The sequence below is a fragment of the Propithecus coquereli genome, unplaced genomic scaffold, assembly GCF_000956105.1.
Source record: "Propithecus coquereli isolate 6110/MARCELLA unplaced genomic scaffold, Pcoq_1.0 Scaffold158, whole genome shotgun sequence".
Classification (NCBI taxonomy): domain Eukaryota; kingdom Metazoa; phylum Chordata; class Mammalia; order Primates; family Indriidae; genus Propithecus; species Propithecus coquereli.
In genome coordinates this window covers 873,614-894,051 of record NW_012140302.1, presented here as the reverse complement: position 1 = coordinate 894,051, position 20,438 = coordinate 873,614, and the positions used below count along the sequence as shown (strand labels likewise).

Below are 20,438 nucleotides of genomic sequence, written 5' to 3'. Positions count from 1 at the left end.
AGCAGACCCCATTTCAAAAAAAGAGAGAGAGAAAGAAAAACACTAGATAATGATGAGTGGAAATGGCTGGGGAAAAAGGGCCCTTTGAGGAAGGCAGTTTCTTGGATTCACACAAGAGCTACATGTGGGCCAGGGAGCCCAACTCACCCCCTTGCAGCTCCCCGAGACTAGAAAGCTCCCAACTGTCAATAAAAAAGATGGGAAGCCGTCTGGTCCATGAATTCCCTCCAGTTGCAATCATGTCGCCCACTGTAAAAGATCAGCACCTCAGTGTTCAGCAATCATCCAGAAATGTGCCCAGGCCCCCTGACTTCCCAAGCAGTGAGCACATACCCAGTAAGTAAGCCCATAAGCCTAGTTTATGCCACTCCTTTGGGCAAAACTCCTGTCCCTCAGCACTGAGCTCAGCCCAAGCTCCAAAGCAGCTGCTAAGGCACCTAACTGCCCTTGCCTGCCCTAGATCCCAGCACTGTTCCTGGGCAGGACAATGGTACTGAAGTTAGTTCCACTGTCCCTTGTCCATTCACATTGGAGAGGCCAAGCCATCCTGGTGGGATGGGGCAGGAGTGCAGTGTGGCTTGGGGCTGATGAGTGGAGGTGCAGGAGGAGCTCCAGCCGGGTTTTCTGGAAGCCCTGCTCTCCGTCAATGATAACGCTTCAAAGGTGTTGGTGAGTAGCAGATGTTGTCCTTCAGGAGCGGTGACCCCACGGGCATGCCCACCTTGTTCCAGCGGTGGCCTTTATTGTAGATGGGCTTGACAGAACGGGGAGACCAGCGGGTCAGGTACCTATGGAGGGAGGACAAGGGGGTGAGGACTGAGGTCCCATGCTGGAACTGGGAGAATAGGGCACTGCCTCCTTGGGCCAAGCAAACCCTTTCACCAGTTTCCCTTTCTTGAAGGGCAGAGATTTTCCTGGGAGTAGCCGCTAAGTGTCCTGTAAACAGATGGGCTGGGCTCTTGCTGCTGCAATTGTGTGGCCAGGGTCAGGCAGCCCAGGGCCATGAGCTCCCTTGATCTTTATGAGTTGTCAGTGTGTGTATGTTTGCTGGGGAGAAGGCAGAGAAAGATGCTGCTTGGGGAGCAGATTGTTCCTCTCTTGGCCTCAGCCACGGGGAGATGAGAGTTATGTAAGGGCCTGGAGGAGCCTTTCATTCTTCCCCACTTGACACACTCAGTCACCCCAGCCTTCAGGGAACCCCCGCCCAGGGCATCATCACTGGTGTAGGACCCCTGCCTCACCCGACCCATGACAGCAGCCAAGCGGTGAGGGCCCATGGGTGTAGCCCTAGCCCAGGAAGGTTCCTGTAAGTAGGATGGGGGTGGGGAAAAATGGCTGCTACCCATGTCCTTTGGCCTCCTTTGGGATGGCCAGGGCCCTGATAGTTCCCAGAAAAGTGGCTCACGCCGGCGGGGACCAGGGTTTACTCTGTCCAGAATGAAACTTGGATCCCGTCCAAAAAGGCCCATCCTTCACCCTGAAAGCTCAGCCATGAAAAAGGCCAGGAATCCTCCCCTGCCTCCACTCTAGGTTGGGGCTCAATCCAGCTGTCCTGAGAGACCCTCATATGAGAAGCTTTTTAATTAAAGAAAATAAATAAATAAATTAGTAACCTTGGCCAAAAACTTTTAGATGAAGAAAAGTGAAAGAATGATTGCTGATTTATGCATTTCAACTAAGCTCCGCTGGACTTTGGTCTTCTGCTGTCAGCCTCGTGCAGAGGGAAGTCTGTGGGAGGTGCTGGCCCGCACTCCCAGTGTGCACAGGGCAGGGAGGGGAGGACCTTCCCCGAGTATCCGGCCAGAGATGGCTGTGGAGGGGCTGGCTCTTGAGGACTGCTTTCTCTGTGGTCGATGGTACTGGGACGATGGAAGAGTAAGGTAAAGGGAGGGAACACCAAAGGCCCCTTTGCTGGACTCTCCCAGTCTGTGGAGTAGGGTGGGATGAAGAGATAGGATATGGGAGCATGCTCAGTGGTATTCAAGGACGCCAGAGGACCCCAAGGCTGACCAGGTTCTCTAGATCTACTGCCCTAAAGCTGTTCTTTCCCCCATGTGTTGGAGAGATCTGAGGGAAGTTGGGCTTTAGCTAGCCTTGGGCCTAATGCCTGTGCCACATGGCACAGCCAGCTGGCAGTGGGTGGGCTGGGTGGCCTCCACTCAGCTCTCTGAGAATACCCCAGCTCTCAGAAGAACCAAGGCTCTTTCCTAAACCAGCCCCTACCTACCTCTCCTGAATGGGTGTGTTGTGGGGGAGCTATGCAACAGAAGAACAAAGCGTGGCCCCCGCAGAGCCTGGGCCAACGCGTGACAGCTCAAGAACCCCTAGATGGAATCACAGAGTCCCTTGCCAGGGAATCGATTTCCTTCGCAGGCTGAACTCCCTCCTCCTCCCCAGGGTGGCCTTTTGCAACCCAAAAGCCCCCACACATCATCAATCCTGTGTCACCTTAAAGGACAACGGATGTATGGGAGGGAGCCTGGCCTAGCTTCAAAGGCCCGAGGGCAAGATGGATTGTGTCCTCAGGCCTGCTGCTGTTTCTTAAAAAGCCAGAGGCGGGGTGGGCTCAACCCCCAAATGGTCCAAAGCACAGCTGGGAGACACAGGAAGAGATTAACATGTCCTGCTCCCCCAGGACTGCTGGCAGGTGGCCCAGCTAGCGATGTGGGAGGTGCAGGTAGAGATGGGCAGAGGGGCAGGGTGCTGGCAACGCGCTGGTGAAAGTCCAGCTCTGACCCAGTCTCCAGGAACGGGGGAGGCAAAGTACCAGGAAGCAATCCTGCACCCCCACATCCTGTACCCTCAGATCAGCAATCCAGCCTCATACTCTCCATGCCTGGCTTCTGTTGGGGATCAGCCTAGGAGGTTTGCTGGGGCCTGAGGTGTCTTGTTTTGCTTCAGTCATCTTTGGTACTCTACAGAGAGCAGTTCTATCTTCTCACTCCAGTCTGAGAACCACCAGTGGCAGCTAGACAGGAGCAAGGGGACACTGGTAGGAGAGAACAAGAAGAACCCCCCAGATCAATCTTACAGAACTGGCTCTATTCTCAACAAGGAGATAATATAAACCTAAGAGTATATGAGTGTGGTTATGTCAGAGACGGGGAAGGAAGAGGAACTTGCAATAGGATAGTGGCTTCGGTGTTAGATGAGAATCTGCTCCTACTTTAGAGGGGTCGTTCTGCTTAGGCTGGAGGATAGACTGATTGATTCCAGTGTCTGGGGCCTTTCCTCTCTTCCTCTATAAAACCTCAGGACTTCCGAGGCCCCTACATGCAGCTGTGTTTGTTGTTAACTGTACAACTCTAGGGAGCACTGTTTGTGATCTAGGCCACATGGATTCTGCCCTGAAGTTGTGCAGTGCACGACTTGTACAGCTGTATACAGTGGCCCTACCCAAGACAGCCCTCCCATTTTTAAGACCTCATTCTGCCCTCTAATAACCCCAGTGCTGGAGAAAGCTAGGAATACTGAAAGTTTGCAGAAGTGCTCTGACATCCCCATAGCAACCCAGTGTGATGTCATAAACAGGGGATTAGCACATTCTAATGCCCAATCAGCAGGCCTTGTTACCCTCCTCGCCCCCGTGCTAAGGGCCCTACAGGGAAGGGAAGAGGAAAGAGGCTGAGGCCAGCAAGGGAGGCAAGAGAAATAGCACAGACTGCAGCAGAGGTGGGACTGACCGTGGTGGGGTCCTTGAGCTGGAAGGGGATGGCCCGGGCAGCCAAGGCGCACCCTAACTTTCCTGAGCTGCAGGATAAGCTCTAGCAAATGGTTTTCCCCGTGGAATCCAGTGAGAGCCGAGGGCCCACAGAACACTTAGGTTACTGACACCCGGGTTTGCTTACCGGTTGAGTTGGGGTTTGCTCTTTGGAACAAATCCTTCAGGAAGCAGAGGCCTGTGATTTGGGAGCAGACCTGAGTGGAGGGAAGAGGAGATAGTCTCTGCAGCTCCCTCTGCAGCTCTGAGGGGGCCAGAGGGAAAGCCAAAAGCCGGGGGGGGATTCAGTATTGGGGGTGAGTATAATTAACACTCTGGATATCCACTTCTCTTCTAGGAGGGGCTGGAACATGGGGTAGCTGGAGGGGGAGAGATGGCTTGCCACCCTCTTAATCCTGAGGCGCCCTCTACCTGCTCGGTGGGCCATCTTCACACACTCCGCAATCTTTCGGTGTTCCTCCTGACACAGGCCTGTGATCTTGCGGGGCAGCATGCCTCCGTGAGGCCGGATGAACTGACTGAGCAGCAAAACATCCTAGTGGAAACCGAAAACAGGAGATGTGGGCCAGCTGGGCTTTCTTTTGATGCTGGGGAACCAGGGCCGCATGGTCTAGAGGGCTGTAGACCTAGCACTCCAAGAGGCTGATGTCTCTAGGGAACCAAACTAACACCAAGCCCTCCACACAAATCTTTGCACACTATTCTGCTACCTTCACCCTAATAGAGGTTATCCCAACTTAGTAAGATTTTCTGTACCCCATTACCAATCCAAGAGCTCTCAGCAACTCCACGAGATAGACTAGGTTAGAGAATAGAAACTCTTAAAGAAATGTTAACAATCTTTTATGCCCCCAAAGTATCTTTCTTGGTGACAAAATGTCTGTTGGGTTATTCTCCTCAGGTGTGGCAGGAGACATGTTATGTATTTCCACACAAAAGGGAAAACCTGTACCATTTTAGCCCCCAAAGCCCACAAGTCACAGGCCAGAGTATATACAAACAGCCCCTTCACCTTCTGCCATTCCCTCTGAAGTACTAGGCAGGCATAAAAGCTGAGAGGAAGGGACCAGGGTTGTGAAGTTTAATCTCGCATATTCTAAGCCGCCCGGGACCAGATGTGAAAGGATTCTTGTGCTTCCTTCGAACCATCACATGCCCACCAGGCTGCTTGGGACAGGTCAGAGAAACAGGGATAAACAAAGCCAGGATCAAACAAAGGACCACCTTGCCCAACTCCAACTCTCGTAGAATGGCTGAAGGGGTTAATTAAAACTCACTGTCCCCTCCCCCTCGGGCCCTGGCATGCAAGTCTTAGCAGTCATGCTCCACAAACCAACTCACTTCCCTGGCAGGCGCCTCGCTGTATAACCGCAGATTTGTTTTAATCACTGGACAGTTCCTGAGGGACCCAGGCCTCCAATTCCCACCCTATACCCTTCAGAATCTGCTGAAAGTACTTGGATTGGATTAATCTGGGGCTAATAAAGTAGCCTCAAGGCCCCAGCCCCCCACTGTAGGCTGCCAAACAAGCCGACAGCGTTGTGCAGCACAGGCTAACGGTGCTCTGAGTGGAAAGGGGTAAAAGGAAAAACAACTTTAGCCTCAACCTCGGAAGGGATTAAACTTCTTCTGCTGGGTAAACAGAGCCAAGTACATTTCCTGGAAAAGGCTGGTAGGAAAAGTGTCCCACAGTGGCGGAGCAGGTATGGGGTTCGCTTTCCTGTGAGCAGCTGAGATTCCAAGTATGCCCACAACTCCACTACCTTCCACATGGCGAAAAGCTCTGAACACTTCCCCCGTGCCTGTGTGCTTGCTTTCTATTACTCCAGACAGCCATCAGCAGAAGGCTGGGTGTAGCGAAAGAGCTACCCCCCAGGTGGCCTGAAGCCAAGGCTTCCAGCCCAGGAGATTAGTTGGGTCATTCTGTTCAGATCCCATGGTCATGTGGCCTTTCCTGCTCCTATCACCTGACCAGGATCTCTGCCCTTAGTCATCCCATTCTGCATAGGGGCATAGGAACGACCTGCCGGTCAAACTGGCCCAGAGCCTGAATCACCTGAAACCCAAAAATAGGGTGCTAATGTCACCAGGGAGAGCTCTGAAGAACAAGTATGGATTTCTCCAGGGCTGTGTCCTTACCCGCCAGCCTGCCCCGTCTCTAGAGAGCATGTACAGAGTCGTAGTTAGGAACATGGGCTCGGCGCCGGCTTTGTACCTTTGGAGTTTGTATCCCAGCTCTGATATTTACTAGCTGGGTGATCTGAGGCAAGTTCATTAACTTCTTCATGTCTTAAATATCCTCATTTGTAAAATGAGGATGAACCCTCATTTCAGAGGGTTATTGTGAAAACTAAGTGAATTAAAACATGTAAGCACTCCTAACAGGGCCTGACACAAAGTATGCACTCTATATGTTACCTATCGTTATTTTTCACTGTCTTCTTTTCCTGGAAGCAACTGCACTAGAAGAGCTAGAGCAATCAGGTATCTTTATAGCTCCAATATGGAAAGAGTAATGTGTTCCCAGATCACAGTGAGAACCAAGAGCCTGTTCAAATTCACCCTCATTATAAAAGCCAAACCCAGACTGTGATTCCATCCCCACGGGAGTATGACCCCTGCAAGCTGGGTTACGGGGCCCTGGTGGTCTGAAGCACAATCGGACCGTGAACTCAACCAGTGGCTCTTAACCCTGACTGTCAGGGGAGCTTTGAAAAAATGCTCAGGCCCCACCCTCAGAGATTGATTCTGCCGGTCTGGGTTGGAGTCTGGGCATCATTATTTTTTAAATAGAATTTTTTTTATTAGAATAACCTGGGGAGCAGCCACGGTTGAGAGCCGCTGGACAAAATGCTGCTGTCTCTGGTGACTCCACGAGATGCAGCAGTAGCTGCAGGGGGAGCTCCAGTTAACTAGGGAATCCGATCTCTGTGACACGCAGACCCGAGTGTCTCTGCACAAAGACTTACCACATAGTCGTACTTGTGCTTCAGATTCCAACGGCAGATGGGGCATTGGCCAGAGGGGTTAGGAGGATTTGGACTCTCCTTGGGAGTCGCTGTGATGCGGCCTTCAATCTAGGAGGCGGAGAAAACAAGCCAGTGTGAGGGACAGGGCTAGTGTGGAGCCACTTATCTTTGAGAAAACCCCAAAATGATGGGAATGCTGCTGAAAGTTTATCCTGGGGGGGTCTTGTGGGAGTAGCTAACAGGTCTCTCTGTCTGAACTGTGGTGTTTGTTCTGCAGTTGCTGTATACTGAGCCTTGGGGTGGCCACGGGGATGTGGTCTGGTAACTTTCAGGGGTAACAGAAACCATATGAACTTAATACTGGTGACAAGAGGAAGGGAGGGGTTTGCTGTATCAACTGAATGCTACCTTTTCTTCCTCAAAACAAAACAAACAAAACAAAAACACCAGAACACTATGCTTTCTTTTTCCCCCCTTTGGGAAAAGTAATACACGCACATGGTAAAAAGTTCCAAATGGCACAGGGATGTAGAGTCCAAAGGAAGTCTCCCTCCATCCCACGTGTCCTCCTCAGAGGGAATTGCAGTTTCTAGCTTTATCTTACAGAGCTAAGTCTATGCCGGTGGGTGATTTTGCTCCCCAGGGGACACCTGGCCGTGTCTGGACACATTTTTGATTGTCACAACAGGGGGAAGGGCTACTGGCATCTAGCAGGGATGCTCTACCACCTTACATTGCACAGGACAGCCCCCGCAACAAAGAATTATCCAGACCGAAATACCAATAATGCCAAGGCAGAGAAGTCCTGGGCTGTGCTATATAAGCAGATATCTGTATGCACTCCTTCTCTTCTTTTTTATTAAAAAACAAAAACAAACAAACAAAAAAAACCTAAAACACAGATGAAAGGATATACTCCCCTGTCCTGCTCCCTGCTTTTATCATTGGGATGCCACCTTTCAAACCCTGCTGAGGCCACATGTGAAATGACCTCCCTATTGCTGCCATATTCTGTGACACAGCCTTGGAATTAGTAGGTGCAATAAACCAACGATCTGGGAATTAGCTCCAACTGCAAGGGGGCAGTTTAGAAAGCTTTGCGGACTGAGGCCGTGGATTATGAGAATGAGGCTGGGACAGGTCTGGGAGGCGTTGGGAATGCAGAGACACTGACTGCTGGGGGAGGACTGGCAAAAGGGGAAAGGAGGCGGGAAATACCGCTTGGCTGTGCGGGGCACTGCTACCCACCTTTCTGCCACAGCAACCACAGCTACACCAGAAATGGACACGCATGAGTGAGAGAAAATTCGCAGGTACATAGCAGACCTTGGGGTGGGGGAGGTGGTAAATGCGATGGGCTGGAGGGGAGAGAGCTGACATTTATTGATTCCCCATTATGTGCCTGGCTCTGTGCTAAGAATGGTTCAATATTTTGTTTAACCCCCACAACCTAGTGAGGTAGGTGTCAGATCTTATGTCACAGAGGAAAGAGTAGTACCCAAAGTCAGCCATGGCTGCGCCTCTCTAGGCATGGATGGGCTCTGCCCTCTCCTCAGGGCTCTCATAGGCCACAATGTCTCGTGTGTGCTCTACAAATAGCAGATTCATGCCCCACACGAAAAATGCTCTTTACACTCAAAAGTCAGATGTATTACTCTCCTCCAGCATGGGGTTTATAGGGTGAATGTTGTTTTGGCTTTGAATCAGGGAACTTAAAAAGTTGCCCCAAGGGGATGGGGGGGGGTCCCTTAAAAAGACAGAACTGTTTTGTGGCTATGCAGTGGAAAGGCTGAGGGAGTCTTCTAGGGGAAGACCCAAAAGACTCGTCCTGGGGATAAGAGTGCCTTGCAGAGGACTGAGCTTGGCTGGCTGCCTAAAGGGTTAAATCCCTGGTTAACATGGAAGTTACAGAGGGTTCTGGGAATTCTTGAATGGCTGAGGATTTCTTGGAGGCACGGAAGGTCACGTGAAAACAACGTTGTCTTTTAAGGATTATAGGATAATCTAGGCCCCATGACTCCCCAAGGAAGGGAGGTGAGATGGGTCCAATGAGGGAAACAGGGGAGTGGGCGGATGAAGCTTTTTTACCAACAGACAAGCTAGGGTGCCAGCTAGTGAGGCCAGGGCCCAGAGAATGTCACCTTTTAAATGCATCATTTGAGGAGGAGCTTAGTCATTCCAGGCAGAAAAGAAAGGAACTGAGGTCCGGGCTCCTGGCCCTGGGTCACTTAACTCTGGCTCTCTAAGCCTGCAAAAGTGCCTTAGTTTCCCCTTTGGAAAACTGATTTATCATCTGCCAGAGAACATATCAGCAAAGACCTCTGAGACCTTGTCATGCAAAAGGTCACTTTAATCAAGTAACAGATACCCCAGCCCAAGCATAGCGACTGTTCCTGATTAGCCACACTATAGCACACAGCTTGAAAATAGTAGACTGTGTGGAATTTATGGTCACAGAGGGAGCGATCCTGGAGCCAGGAGAGTCCACTTTGGGCCTCCCTCCCTTCCCGAGAGGAGCGGCCAGGCAGCTCCAAGTGTTAAAGAGGTTGTAAGTGGCCAACTCGATGATACTTACTATAGTTGTCTTTCCTTCTTGGATCTCCACCACTGCAGAGATAAAGGGGAAAAATGAGGTCAGCCATTTAATAAGGAACAGGGAGTTTCAAATAACAGCTCAAATTCTACACATGCAGAAAAAAGGAGTCTTCAATCTGCACTCTCCCACGATCTCCACCTGGAACAGAAAGTGTGCAGGGTTCACCCCCAAGTGCCAAGGCCCTATGCCCTTGAGCCTGGGTGGGGGCAAGCCCGGGATGCTCAGAGAGTATCATCTCTCTGGGGTTAAGGATCTCCACACTGTTTTTTTTTTTTTGAGACAGAGTCTCACTTTGTTGCCCGGGCTAGAGTGAGTGCCATGGCGTTAGCCTAGCTCACAGCAACCTCAGACTCCTGGGCTCAAGCAATCCTACTGCCTCAGCCTCCCAAGTAGCTGGGACTACAGGCATGCGCCACCATGCCCGGCTAATTTTTTTCTATATATTTTTAGCTGTCCAATTAATTTCTTTCTATTTTTGGTAGAGATGGGGTCTCGCTCTTGCTCAGGCTGGTCTCGAACTCCTGAGCTCAAACAATCCGCCCGCCTCGGCCTCCCAGAGTGCTAGGATTACAGGCGTGAGCCACGACACTCGGCCTCCACACTGTTTTTGCCTTTCTAAGCCAAGATTCATCTTGGTTTTACCCAAGGGGATCAGCAAGACCCTGTCCTACTGTGGCTAGCAATAAGAGATGGTAGGGCAGTGGCATTTAAAAGACCTTCAAAAGTACCCTCGCATGTGTCCTATCACAAAGAGAATCAGACAAAAATGGTTTTTGCCTTTGAAGAGTTTGTGATAAGCTACAGCACTGTTCCAGTAGCTCCACGGTGGATAAGCAATAAGACAAGTCCCCCCTAAAACATGTCATGAGAGTTAAATGTGTACGAAGCACTTGGAACGATAGCAGATTTTATAATTTGATGTACTAATAAAATAGCCTGGGCCAGGTGTGGTGGCTCATGCCTGTAATCCCAGCACTTTGGGAGGCTGAAGTGGGAGGACAGCCTGAGATGAGGAGTTGGAAACCAGCCTGGGCAACATAGCAAGACCCCGTCTCTACAAAAAACAGAAAAATTAGCTGGGTGTGATGGCATACACCTATACTCCTAGCTATTTGGGAGGCTGAGGCAGGAGGATTGCTTATGCCTGGAAGTTTGAGGTTGCAGTGAGCTAGGATGTGATGTCAATGCACTCTAGCCTTGGCAAAAAAAAAAAAAAAAAGTCCATATATTACAGCAAGAAAAAAAATATGTATGAAGATAGCTGTGTGAGTTAAATCTTGTCCTCCTCTCCTCTCCCTGCAAGGGTGTTTTATTATCGACACTGGAGGTGGGTGATGGGATAAGTGGGAATAAGAAGCCTGCAGATACCAGGTCCAGGCAGAATTCCAAGGAGAGTACCCCTATTCCAAACTGAGAGGGACTAGCTGCCTCTGCTCCTTGCCTATTTGGGTCTGAGGCAGTCAGAGAGAACCTGAGGGCCCATGAGTCCTGCATGAGTCCCGGAGGCCATATACATCTCCTGTCTTACTTAATCAGGATGCAGAATGACAATTCCAACAATCCAAGGAAAAATCAAGCTAATATCCCACATTTGGCAAATATAATCAAACGGTTCTTGGAAACTCTACCTTGTTCTCCCAGTTTATTTAGAAGCCACAGCTGTCAGCATAGGAACTGGTACATGGCAAATGCTCAATAAATGCTATTATTTTTAGGGAGCAAAATACTTGGCACAGTTCCCTTCTGACTGATAATTACTGTAACAGAAAACTTGGGTCCACATAGCTAGGCTGCAAACTGTCTCCCAAAATACTAAAAACATAAGCAGCTTGGCTACCACAATTTAGTTTCATTCAGCTCTGGCCAGCCAAGACAAGAAGTAGGACAGACCAGAAAGAGCCTAAGGTTCTTAACTTTGAGAATCCAGTGAAAGCCACAGACTTCTCCTTAGGAACATCTCCACAGCGTATACACAATCAGATATGGGTTTCAGAAGGCTCACAGCCCCCTAAACAGTTATTACCTAAACAGTAATACTGGTTATTGCTTAGTGGTGGCAGTAGGTGTTTTTAGTTTCTTCTTTTTGCCTATCTGTATTTTCTAAAGTTTCTAACATAAACATGCTTTTACAATAAAAAGTAAACGACAAAGAGAAGGGAATGTCTAAGGAAAAAACGTAATTCTAACCCAACCAGAGAGGCCCATGCAGCTGTGACCGACACCTAATTGGACACAGACTGCCTGGAATGGTTCCCCATTTGTTTTCTGGGCAGGCCATTCATAAAGACTCATTACTCCAAAACAACCAACCTGAGAGCCCCTCAAAGTCAATTCCAGACATACAAAGGGATAACAATGGCTAGAAAAGCCCTGAGGCCTTCTCCACAGAACACTGTAGTCACTAATCAATTCAAGGACAAATTAGGTTTCTCCATGTAAAAGAAAATGTGTCACGCCACCCCACATACGGATCTACTTGTACAGAACAGAGATGAACCCAAGAACAGGAGTGAGTGAGACTCGACCCGGTCCTCAGTCTGGAAGCCAGCACAGCTACAGAGGGAAGGTCACTGCAATGTGTCAACCTGCAGACATAACCTACAAACAAGGTTGGGGGAGGTAGAGGAGGGCATATACCCAGCTCAGTAGGTGTTCCAGGCACCCCAGAAACTTTGCAAATTTACAAAAACCAAGTTGGCAGATGGTCTGAGGGCAATCAAATGTGAACAACAGGTGTGTGTGTGTGTGTGTGTGTGTTTGTGTGTGTGTGTGGAGCAGGGGGTTAAATTCTGAGAATTGTCTCCCCATAGGAGACAAAAGGAGAGACATTCTGATACCACTAGAGTCAGCAGTCAGAATGATGCCCTGAAAGACAAACTGGATAAACATGTGGCTCCCTTCTTCGGTGGAGGCACTTGGGTCCTACCCATGAGGTAAACAAGTCTAACAAAACACATCACTCCAGGCAAAGAACCAAACCCTGAAGTCATCCCACTGGCCCCTGGAAAAGAGATCAAAGCCCATGACAAGCTCCACTGTTCACAAGCTCTCCGCACAGCAACTCTTGAACCAGTGAATCATCTTACTAGAAGCCAGTGGGTAAAACAATAGGCAGATGCTTATCTAAGAGACAATTTGTCAAACCAGAAGGAATGACCTGAGAACTCACAGGAGACCGAGACTGATCAGGGTGGTGTCTTAGTGCAGGGGGAGAAGGCCTGGCTGGAGCCTGGAGAGGCCCTTAGTAGATTTTAAGCCTTTGGAAAGAGGAGATAGGAATCAGAATAGTATCGATTTTCGGTATGCATACAAAAACATGTCAAAACCAAACAAAATCTGAGATCTATTTTGTCCCTGGCCAACTCTCCAAAGAGAAGTGGGGCTGGGCTAAGGAAAGCTGGACTAATCAGAAGCTAAACTACTCATCAAAAAAAAAAAAAAAAAAAAAAAAAGACTAAGGATTTGGGGACTAACAGAAAACTTGTTTTAGAAAAAGATGGACTCACCCTTGTGTTCCCAGATACGGCAGAATCAAGTAAAATAGGGAAAGAGATGAAACAGTTCTCTAAACAAGAACTAAAGGGCCAAAATCTTTCAAGATCAGCACTTCTCATACATATGAAGTAATCTGTCCCAAATGAGGCAACCCATTTGCTGAACACCCATGGACTGCACAGCCTTGCTCTACTTACTGTGGAGAGTTACAGTAGAATAAGAAGGCATAGTCTTTGCCCTAGAGGAGGAAAGAGAACTAAACCAAGCATGGGAACTTCACTATAATAAAGTCCATGCCTCATAAAGAGGTCCTTTGAGTACTTCAGTAAATACTCATCTAGGATGGAGTCCAGGATAACTGAATTGTAATAGTCTGGAGCAAACGGCATTGTGGTGAGACTGTAGTAAACGCAAAAGACTTTAATGGCCACATAAACACAGACATGCAGCCATATAAAGACCCGACTGCTTAGTACAGGAGGAAGTTAGGAAAGATGAATGATGAGCAGCGCGGGGCACTGCTGCAGGAAGTGCCCAGAGACCAAGGTCCCTCTTGGAAAGGATCTGTGGAAACGAAGTCCCAAGCAGAGCAGGAAAGAATGGAATAAGTGATAGCTAGAAGGTGGCCCTAACAGTCTTACGTAGGGTCAGAGAGAGGAGTGCCATGTTTGGGATGTGTGCCTGCACTTCTGGCCATTGACTACTTTTCTCAACACCTTCCCTGCCTCAAGCACCACTTCCTCCAGTTCGTCTTTAATTCTACCATTAAAGTTTTCTGGTTCCCTCACTGCCTTCGCTCTTCTTTTGCCTTGGACCCCTGTGGGAATGTCTCTCTGCTCTCTGCTTCAGAATGAGGAGTCTTACTGCCACACAAAAATCTCTTTCCATTAGCAGGTTACTCTGGGACTATGTTCCTTGAATTCTTGGAAATCCCCACCTCACTCACTCCTCTCTCAAAGCTCTTAGGTATAGGACTGCCCACTCTGCCAGGCACATCCTTGGGTGAGGTGCTAGGTCCTCCAGAAAGCCCTCTTAGCTAACTGAAAGAGACGAAGCAAATTCCCTTTGGCCTTTACTCATTTCAATACACTCTGTTCAAGTGTCTGACAGATCATGACTGTTAATTCATATAATCATATGCGTTTATTTTTTCTTGTTTTAAATAGATTTCCTTCGCAAGGGATCTAAGAATGATAAAGCAGGAATGAGGTCTAACACAATCTTTGCTAAATCTGGCAGTGCCAACCATAAAGGCACTAAATGGTCTTTGGTAAGAGTTTTCAGGGACTGTTAGTGGTGGAGAGGGAAGAGTGCTAGTTCTACTTCCAACTCCATCACTTACTAGCTCTGTGATGTTAGGCATGCTACTGAACACCTTGGGACCAGATTTCCTTATTTATAAAAATGAGGACAGTTAATATCCACCTTTAAGGTATTGTTGAGAAGAATGAATAAATATGTGTGGAAAATTTGCAGCAGGCACTTAGAAATAACAATTTCCATTTTTGTCCCCCTTCAGTCTTGCTTCTTCCATAATAATCTTTTGGCTTTGTGTGTCCCTCTTATCAAACTTTAGACTAGGCTTTCTTAACAGCAGCAGGATTGACATTTTGTGTCAGATACTTCTTTGTTATGAGGAGCTATCCTGTGCATTGTAAGATGTTTAGCAGCATCCCTGGCCTCTACCCATCAGATGCCAGTAGTACCACTTGTGACAACCAAAAATATCTCTAGACATTGCCAAACCCCAATTGAAAATCACTGCTTTAGACTGAAAGTCTTCACAGGCAAGAACACTGGTGCTCAGTCCTCATGAATTCTAAAATTATGTAGTACTCTCTGATACTTTGAAAAGTAGGATGAATATTTTCAGCAAGAGACCCAGCTTCCTGCCCACAAATTTAAATTCTATGCATACAATATTATTTGGATGTCAAATATACCAACTGGGACCAGTCACAGTTAGATACATGTACAATACTTTATGCCTTATAAACAATGCATAGAATAGCAAAAGAAAGTTTTTTCACTTAAAAGCTTTGGAGGCAGGTGAGTCTCAAGAATATGGAATGTGGTAGTGGCTTCATGTAAGATTACATCAATTCAAGCTAATATTTAGCTTTTAGGTCTGACAGTGAGTAACAGACAGAAGAGCTACTAACCTAAACATTTATGGAGAAGAGGACTTCACAGACCCACTTGATTATACAGTCCATCATTTCACAAACTTTCCAATTGAAAATATTATTTAAGTCTAACCTCAACTATTCCTGTTGTTAACAAAAACCAAACCAAACCAAAACCAAACTATTCTTCTTGCCTTTTTTCTGGGAGCATAGCAAGAAACTGCTTCAACTTTGAATTTCATAAAAAAATATGCAAATTGGAGGTATTATTACTCTTTGATACTTAGTAGATACCCTCAAAAATGTTATGAACTTATGCTGATGTTGCAGCAGAACAGATGGAACACCTTTTCCCGTCCTTTCTATCATCAGCATGATCTCTCTGGTGTCTTTTTTTTTTTTACACCCCACTCCCGCCCCGTGTCTTTATTAATAGATTAGTCTATTTAATGTTAACCAGGTAGTATCCAAAATTTTTTTTCCCTAACAAATGTTTCATCTTCCCTTCATAGTTAAATTCTTCAAACATACCTGCTATTTCTGTTTCTTCAACTACCTCTTTCATTTCTCCAAACTGGATTCCTTCTCTGCTATTCTATTGAAATTGCTGTTTGAAAGCTAAAAAGAAGACCTCTTCTCAGACAAATCCAATGGCCCTTCATTGGGCTCTTTTTTTTTTTGGACTTTTCTGCTCCCTCTGACAATGATCACTCTTCCACTGGATACTTTTCAGTTTTAGACGATATGCTGGCTGGCCAATACCATGCCAGAACCTTAAAAAAACCACATCACTTCTTTTGCACATCACTCATCCTTTCCTGTTTCCAGCAGTACACAAAGGAAGGCTATGTCCTGAAAGACCTTTTCACTCTCCACCAGATTCCACTCTTTTATAAACCAGTTAAAGACACATCCCTTTTACGAAAACTTCCAATTGGGTTTGCTGTTTCCAGGAACAGAATCTCCCTGTACATTTGTCACGTAAATGCTAACTTGCATTTATTGGAGTGTATACATATCATCTCATTATAATCTAAGCTTTTCAGGAAAAGGGTTGTATTTTCTCTTTCTCCAGAATTCCTTCACAGCTTGAAGCACAGCACGTGGCCTTCAGTAAGCTCTCAGTCGATGACAGAACCAGGCTGCTTTTCCAGAGTTAAGATTAATGAGAAGTAAAACTACCATCCAGCATTTGCCTCTGTCTCACCTATTCAACGGCCTTTCCACCTTGCCTCCCCATCTCAGGGAGTCTTAGCGGCGTGGGCAGAAAAAGTTGCCATCAGATCACAGCATTTTCAGAAGAGAAAGTGGAAAGAGAGGCTGTGGGGCAGATGTCCTTCCTTTGTGGCCCAGGTATTCTTTAATGACGGAGACGGCGGACGGCGGTTCGCAGAACATGGAAAGGAGAATTAACATGCAAACCCTTACCGAAAACTTTTCTGAACCCTGGGACAGGTTTCTCTTCTGCTCCTGCTAAATAATCAGGCCTTTCTCTCGGTCCTTCCCCGCCTCGTGACGACACACGCAAAGGGCGGGAGATCAAGATAACAGTACCAGGGTCTGGAAAGGGCTTTTAAGCAACCGGGGGGTGGGTGCCAACCTCTGATGTTTCAAAATCGAGCAAAGGAGAAAAGGAGGGAGGGGCGCACCGGGGTTCGCGAAAGCAATCTCCGCCGCTCTTCTCCTAAATATCGTGAGGTGTCTGGGACCTGGGACTCACCTTCCCTGAACCCGCGAGCTGGAAGCCGAGCCCAGTTGGTTGTGGCTGGACTCGCCAGGAGCCCTCGGAAAAGCCGACCACAGCCGGACACCAGCGCATTGAGGGCCGCCATCTTGAGAACCAACCTTGACCTCTGTGCATTTCCGCTTCCGGAACGGCGCGCACGCAGCCGCAGTGGTGGGGCGGGAACTGTGCTACGCGAGTGTTTCTTGCTCCGTTGCTGTTGTTACTTCCATTTCCCTCACCGGTCCACTTTGGGCTAAGTACAGAGGCCTCTATGTCAAGCCTACGTTTCGTTCCAAAGATCTAAGGGAGGTCTTCTAGCTCCTGTTTGCCAGTCCCTGCAGTCTCCAAGGTTACATTTGTTCCCTGGAAGGCTTCCTTGGTAAAAACACACGCACCGCCCCTACCTATGTCTTTAAATCTTTTCTCTGCAAGTCAGTTGTGGATTTTCAGCTTCTGTGACTGGGGCTGTACAGGAGAGGTTGAAATGATTAGGAGCTCTGGCTCTGGCGTATCAGGTATCAGGCAGGCCTGGGATAGAATTAATACCTCCTTCCCCGACCCCCACTGCCACGCTGATCTTTGATTTGCATATACTTAGACTCCTCTCCAGCCCCAGGACACAAGATATTTACTCCCTCTGCTTTGTAGCTACCTGGTTAACTTCCACTTATTTCTTAGAGCCCACCTCAAACTTAATTTCCACAGTGAAGTCTTCTTTGACTAACTTGTTACTGATCCTCAGCACCAGATACCTCTCCATCTTAGTACTTGGCACAATTGCAGTTTTATATTTCTTTGCACAGTGCCTGACACATAATAAGAGTGTGATATATACTTGTTGAACCCTATTTTATAGGATTGTTGTAAAGATTAGATGGGATAAAACATAAATACTCAATAAACATAAGCTGGTTACCAGGGCAATTAAGGAGATGGCTTTTCACAAGTTGGAGGTACTTGCCTTATAAGGAATCACATGGTACCAAAAAGAAAATACAACTGCCCAGTTTTCCCTCTTTTAGATTTGCAGGACATATAGTATGTTCCCCAGGAACTACATAAGAAAGAGAAATCATTTACAGCTCAATTCTTCCACTTGGTGGAGGATATTCTTTCCCATCTTCCGTAATAAACTTGTAGGGGGATTTTCTAATTATCCTACTCTGATTCATAGATGGGAATATCAGGCCCAGTAAATGGCACAGCATGTTCTCTAATGAGGGGGAGGGAAGGAGTCCATCATCCAGTTGGTGGCCTAGGAGGATGCAGAGCAGCTGCAACCTCGAGAGTTTGGGTGGCATCTCTATAGACAGGGAGAGCATGAGAAATGTGGCATTGGGTTACCTTCAAACACCGCATTCAGCAAAGACAGATCCAGTGAAAGGGAAACTTGAAAGAAAGGTCAGTCAGGGTGGGAGAGACTGACACACAGATTAGGAATGGAGCAGAGGATCTTAGTGGGGTGTAGGTCTAGGTGTCCTGGCCAGGATCCAGAAAGGTTTGACTCTCCGTATAGCTTCCACTTTCTTCAGTATAGATAACCTTGAGCTACATCCTGTGTTTGTACCGCATCCCCATTTCTTTACCCATTTCCAACTTCTGGGAATCCAGTAGATACCAAGGCAGTAATAGAGCCCCACACAGGGCTTGTTTTGGACATAGTGAGCTAAAGCATTCAAGTGCCAACCCTCTCCTCATTATCTTATCCTAACTTATCATAATCAAATTTTATTTTAAAAAGCAACTTGCATTTTCTACAACAGGTAACATGATTATTGTAGAAAAGTGAAACAATAGATGAAGTAAAAAAAAACATCCATAATCCAGAGATAAGCATTATTTACATTAAGCAAAATGAAATAATACTGTGCATATTCTTTGTTTTGTAATATCTTATTTTTCTGAATCCGTTTATTATTAGTCTGTACGTGAAAAAACAATTCTGTGAGACCAAATTTTTCTCAGGAGACCAGCCTTAAAATAAAAAAAAACAAACAAAAGACATACCTCAAAATCATAGCTCACTGCAACCTCAAGTCAAAGTATTACTTATATTTAAAAAGCACACAAATCATCAATGTACAGCTTGATGAATTTTCAAAAGGAAACACACTACTATAACAAGAATAGAATATAACCAGCACTCTAGTACACCACCCTTTCCAGATACTACCCCCCAAGGATAATCATTATCCTGACTTTTAGCACCATAAATTACATTTTCTTGCATTTGAACTTTATATAATATTCTACTGTGAATATATGACAATTTTAAAAATATTTTCTTCTGTTGATAGGATTTGGATACTTTCCATTTGCGACCGTTACAAATAGTGCTGCAATGAACATTCATCTCTGTGACTCTTGATGAATACAAGAACAGACTTCTTTTGGACATATATCTAAGCAGTAGAACTGTTAGGTCGTAGGGTATGCGTATACTCAGCTTTAGTAGATACTGCCAACGTTTTCCATAGTGAGTGTACCAGTTTACCCTGGTATAAGTTATGTATGAGAGTTCCAGTTGCTCCACGTCCTTATCAATATTTGATGTTTTTTGTGGTTTTTATCTTGCCATTCTGGTTAGTATATAGTAGGATCTCATTGTGTATTTATTTTACATTTCTCTGATGCCTATTGAAGGTGAATAACTTTTCATATGTTTACAGGCCATTTAGATATCCTCTTTTGTAAACTGTTCAAGACTTTTGGCCCATGTTATATTGGGTTGCCTGTCTTTTTCTTATCGATTTGTAGTTATTTATATAATCTGGATACTTGTCCATTGTTGGATATTTGTACTTCAAATGTCATCTCCTTCTCTGTGAGTTGCCTTTTTGTTCTCCTGAAATATGTTTTTCTTGATGAGCAGTACTTTAAAATTTTTAATATAGTGAAATTCATCAATTTTTTCTTTTATGGTTGATGCTTTTGTTCCCTATTAATTTTTTTTCCTCTTCAGGGTCATGAAGATATTCTCCTATGTTTTTGTCCAAAAACTTTATTGCTTTATCTTTCACGTTTAGATCTTCATCTGGAATTGTTTTATTATGTGATCTGAGATTGGGATTAAGATTCATTTTTTTCCCCTATAGCAATATCTAACTGACCTAGCACCATTTATTAAAAATATCATACTTTTCCCCACTGCATTTTATCTGGTCTGTTTTCTGGAATCTCTATTTGGTTCCATTGGTCTCTTTTTCTGTCCTTTGGCACCATTTTTAATGGCTATATACTATTTCATTGTCTGCAAATGCCATAACTTAACCAATCCCTAGTTGCTAGGCTTGCTTTCTTTTTTCTAGCCCTGCCCCCCCAGGCTTTCAATTCAAATGTATTTTCCTAAGACTTATCTTTCTACTCCAAAAATGATATTTTCTATTTCATCAGTGAGTCTTTTATACACCTCTCCCCAGTTGGGTATGCTGTAGATTCTTTATTTTTTTTAAGTACAACTGTAAAATAAAAGGAAGTAAAGGTCCTTGTCTGGGGGCTGCAAAATGGTAGCTGCCACCCAAAGGAACAGTCTTTTACTGAGCCCAAGTCTCTAGGGCTGTTGGCAGAGTCACTGTCATGCATGGGAAGAACTATTTCCAGCTGCAGTAGCCATCCTGGAAAATTCTAGAACTTTTTTTTTTTTTTTTAAGAGAGAGACAGGGTCTTGCTCTGTCACCCAGGTTGGAGTGCAAGGGTGCAATCACAGCTCACTGCAACCTCAAATTCCTGGGCTCAAATGATCCTCCTGCCTCAGCCTCCCAAGTAACTGAGATTACAGGTGTGCCCCACCACATGTGGCTAATTA

At 46.3% G+C, this 20,438-nt stretch overlaps 1 protein-coding gene across 2 annotated transcripts; it reads right to left on the bottom strand.

Moving 5' to 3' along the window:
* Positions 1-13: 13 nt before the first annotated feature.
* MRPS18A (mitochondrial ribosomal protein S18A) lies at positions 14-16,755 on the bottom strand. 2 transcript variants are annotated; one of them, XM_012640815.1, is made up of 6 exons: positions 16,628-16,755; positions 9,266-9,297; positions 6,691-6,798; positions 4,133-4,256; positions 3,849-3,918; positions 14-788 (listed from the first exon to the last, which is right to left on the bottom strand). In XM_012640815.1, exons 1-6 carry the CDS (start codon positions 16,737-16,739, stop codon positions 644-646), a joined length of 591 nt encoding a protein of 196 aa, XP_012496269.1. In that variant the 5' UTR covers positions 16,740-16,755; the 3' UTR covers positions 14-643. The 2 variants fall into 2 exon arrangements, with proteins under 2 accessions (XP_012496269.1, XP_012496268.1); XM_012640814.1 differs by having other exon boundaries at positions 644-788; positions 3,849-4,256; positions 16,628-16,744.
* Positions 16,756-20,438: the final 3,683 nt, after the last annotated feature.